The sequence below is a fragment of the Lindgomyces ingoldianus genome (genome assembly GCF_010093535.1).
Source record: "Lindgomyces ingoldianus strain ATCC 200398 unplaced genomic scaffold BDR25scaffold_19, whole genome shotgun sequence".
Lineage (NCBI taxonomy): Eukaryota > Fungi > Ascomycota > Dothideomycetes > Pleosporales > Lindgomycetaceae > Lindgomyces > Lindgomyces ingoldianus.
The window spans coordinates 1-2107 of NW_022985180.1; the positions used below are offsets into that span (position 1 = coordinate 1).

Consider the following 2107-nt stretch of genomic DNA (forward strand, 5'->3'; position numbering starts at 1 on the left):
TTAAAAGAGTATCCTGTATAGGGTTTAGCGCATTTTACATCATGACGCATGCTCTATCACAGTGAATTTACCTGTCACGTGTGCTACTACGTATATACATGTTAAGGAGCGGACAAAGAGAGGGGGTTTAGCGATACATACCGGTACTTATACCGAACCCCCCCCCTCCTCTTCCTTCCACCCCCTCTCCCTCCCCCTCCTTCTTCTCTTCCCTTCGGCCATCTCCCACCTATAGGTTTACACTGTGGCTACGCTAATCATTTCATAGATCTTACTATCATCTCTCCCTAATAATACCTGAGCAACGCTCAACCCATATGCTATCGTAACTGTGGAATATCATCCCAATCAGCCCTGCTGGAGTTTTCCGAAGAGACATTAACTTATTGCGCATCTGCAGTAAGTCTTCCACACTGCGGAGGGATAATTCACTATTTCGTGGACTATCTCGGTTTCCACGCACTACTACCACCCACCCTAGCTCTCGCAGCATGCGGTTGCTTACCCCTTTGTGCTCTATATCCTGTAGTTAGTGTCGCACGTGTCTCACGCGATATCATACCCATGTACTGCACTATTCACTCATTAGGCATAGCTCCTATCTCGTACAGTATATAGTCAGCTCAGAGCTCTATCGAGCTCCTCAGACCTTACAATACACTTGTTTAATCCACCTTGTTTAGATCTCACTACCTTGTTGACTTGCTTCCCATATGACCCTTCCTCAGCTCATGCAAGACTGGCGGGTAGCGAGAATGTTGTGACTCGTTATTGCTCTCCCTGCCTTCCTTGCCTGCTTTGCCGGCGACCTCCGGACCCTCTCTGGTCGTTGGCTCGACCATATCGCCTGCCCCTACAACGTTCTCTGCTCCTCTGCCCAGCCGCATCTTAAGCAGAATCTCTGCGGTTGTTCTATCTATCTTATCTAATTGTTCTGAAATCGCGATTTCATATTCATCCTGCTCAATATTTGCCTCCCTCTCGCCTGCTTGAATCTGTTGAATCTGTCTGGCGACTTCGGCATCTTCGCCGGTCATCGGATGTGCAGCTGGCGGTGGACGGTTCGTTTGCAGATTTCGTCGCTGGGTAGTTTGTCGAGGTTTGTCCTCCTGAGAAATTGGAACCTGAACGGTCGTCCGAAGGCTGATTTCTGTAGGTGTCTCAGTAGGTACATCTGCGGGAATCTGGGGCTCATATGCAATAAAATCAGCGAGCCCCTGAGGATGGCGTTGCCGCAGGTATCGTTGTTGATCGCGTTTCTTCCTGGCATCTGCTGCTACTGCTGTTGTAGGAAATTTCCTTGGCCTGCCTAGAGGCTTTTTAGGGGTATTAATGGATAGCATGATGCAAACAATGTTATGATAGTTAATAATTAAAAGGCTTCCGCTGCCCGTCAACACTTTCAAATTCTGAAACCGCCCAAATCTAGTTAGCGTAGTAACGGCACGCCCCTTATCACATCATCTCGTGCGCCGACCCTTACACCCCTTGCCTAAATAGCAGGCTGTAATAGCTCAGCGCAGCGGGCAAATGCCTAATAACATAGAAAATTTAATAAGGAGAAAGAACAATCTTCTTGCTGTTAGATAAAGTTTAGAAGTACTTAACTAACTTGCGTATATCTTGCATGAGCTGAGGAGGGGACATATGGCAAACGACTCGACAAGGGAGCGAGATCCAAACAAGGTGGATTGAACGAGTGTATTGTAAGGTGTGAGGAGCTCGATAGAGCTCTGAGCTGACTATATACTGTACGAGATAGGAGCTATGCCTAACGAGTGAATAGTGCAGTACATGGGTATGATATCGCGTGAGACACGTGCGACACCACCGGGTCTCACTCTGTTAGAGGGGGGGCCTAGGAAAAGGTTACTGCAACCTTTTCCCAAACCACCCCTTCCCTAATTATCCTAGCTGCGTACTACAGTTTGCAGAGATATACTGTAGTTTGCAGCAATATGCTTTTACTCACGCCGCCAGTTAATCCTAGCTAACAATCTTAGGCACCAGCCTATTACACAGGCATTCTATCTACGCCCACGTTCTAGGTATAGTATTCTATGCAATTACGTCACCCTGACAAGCGGCCCTAGCGCGAAATACAGCA

At 47.7% G+C, this 2107-nt stretch overlaps 2 protein-coding genes across 2 annotated transcripts; both read right to left on the minus strand.

Moving 5' to 3' along the window:
• Positions 1–207: 207 nt before the first annotated feature.
• Positions 208–525, minus strand: BDR25DRAFT_38440 (uncharacterized protein). Its single transcript, XM_033697870.1, has one exon. The coding sequence runs from the start codon at positions 491–493 to the stop codon at positions 278–280; it is 216 nt and encodes a 71-aa protein (XP_033546550.1). The 5' UTR covers positions 494–525; the 3' UTR covers positions 208–277.
• Positions 526–1106: 581 nt separating this feature from the next.
• BDR25DRAFT_263030 (uncharacterized protein) lies at positions 1107–1316 on the minus strand (the record flags this gene model as incomplete). Its single annotated transcript, XM_033686798.1, has 1 exon — positions 1107–1316. A coding segment is annotated over one exon (210 nt), but the record flags the coding sequence as incomplete, so codon positions are not given.
• Positions 1317–2107: the final 791 nt, after the last annotated feature.

Bases quoted from the DNA above. Each gene is read 5' to 3' on its own strand.
- BDR25DRAFT_38440 (XM_033697870.1), bottom strand. From the start codon at position 493: ATGCTGCGAGAGCTAGGGTGGGTGGTAGTAGTGCGTGGAAACCGAGAT.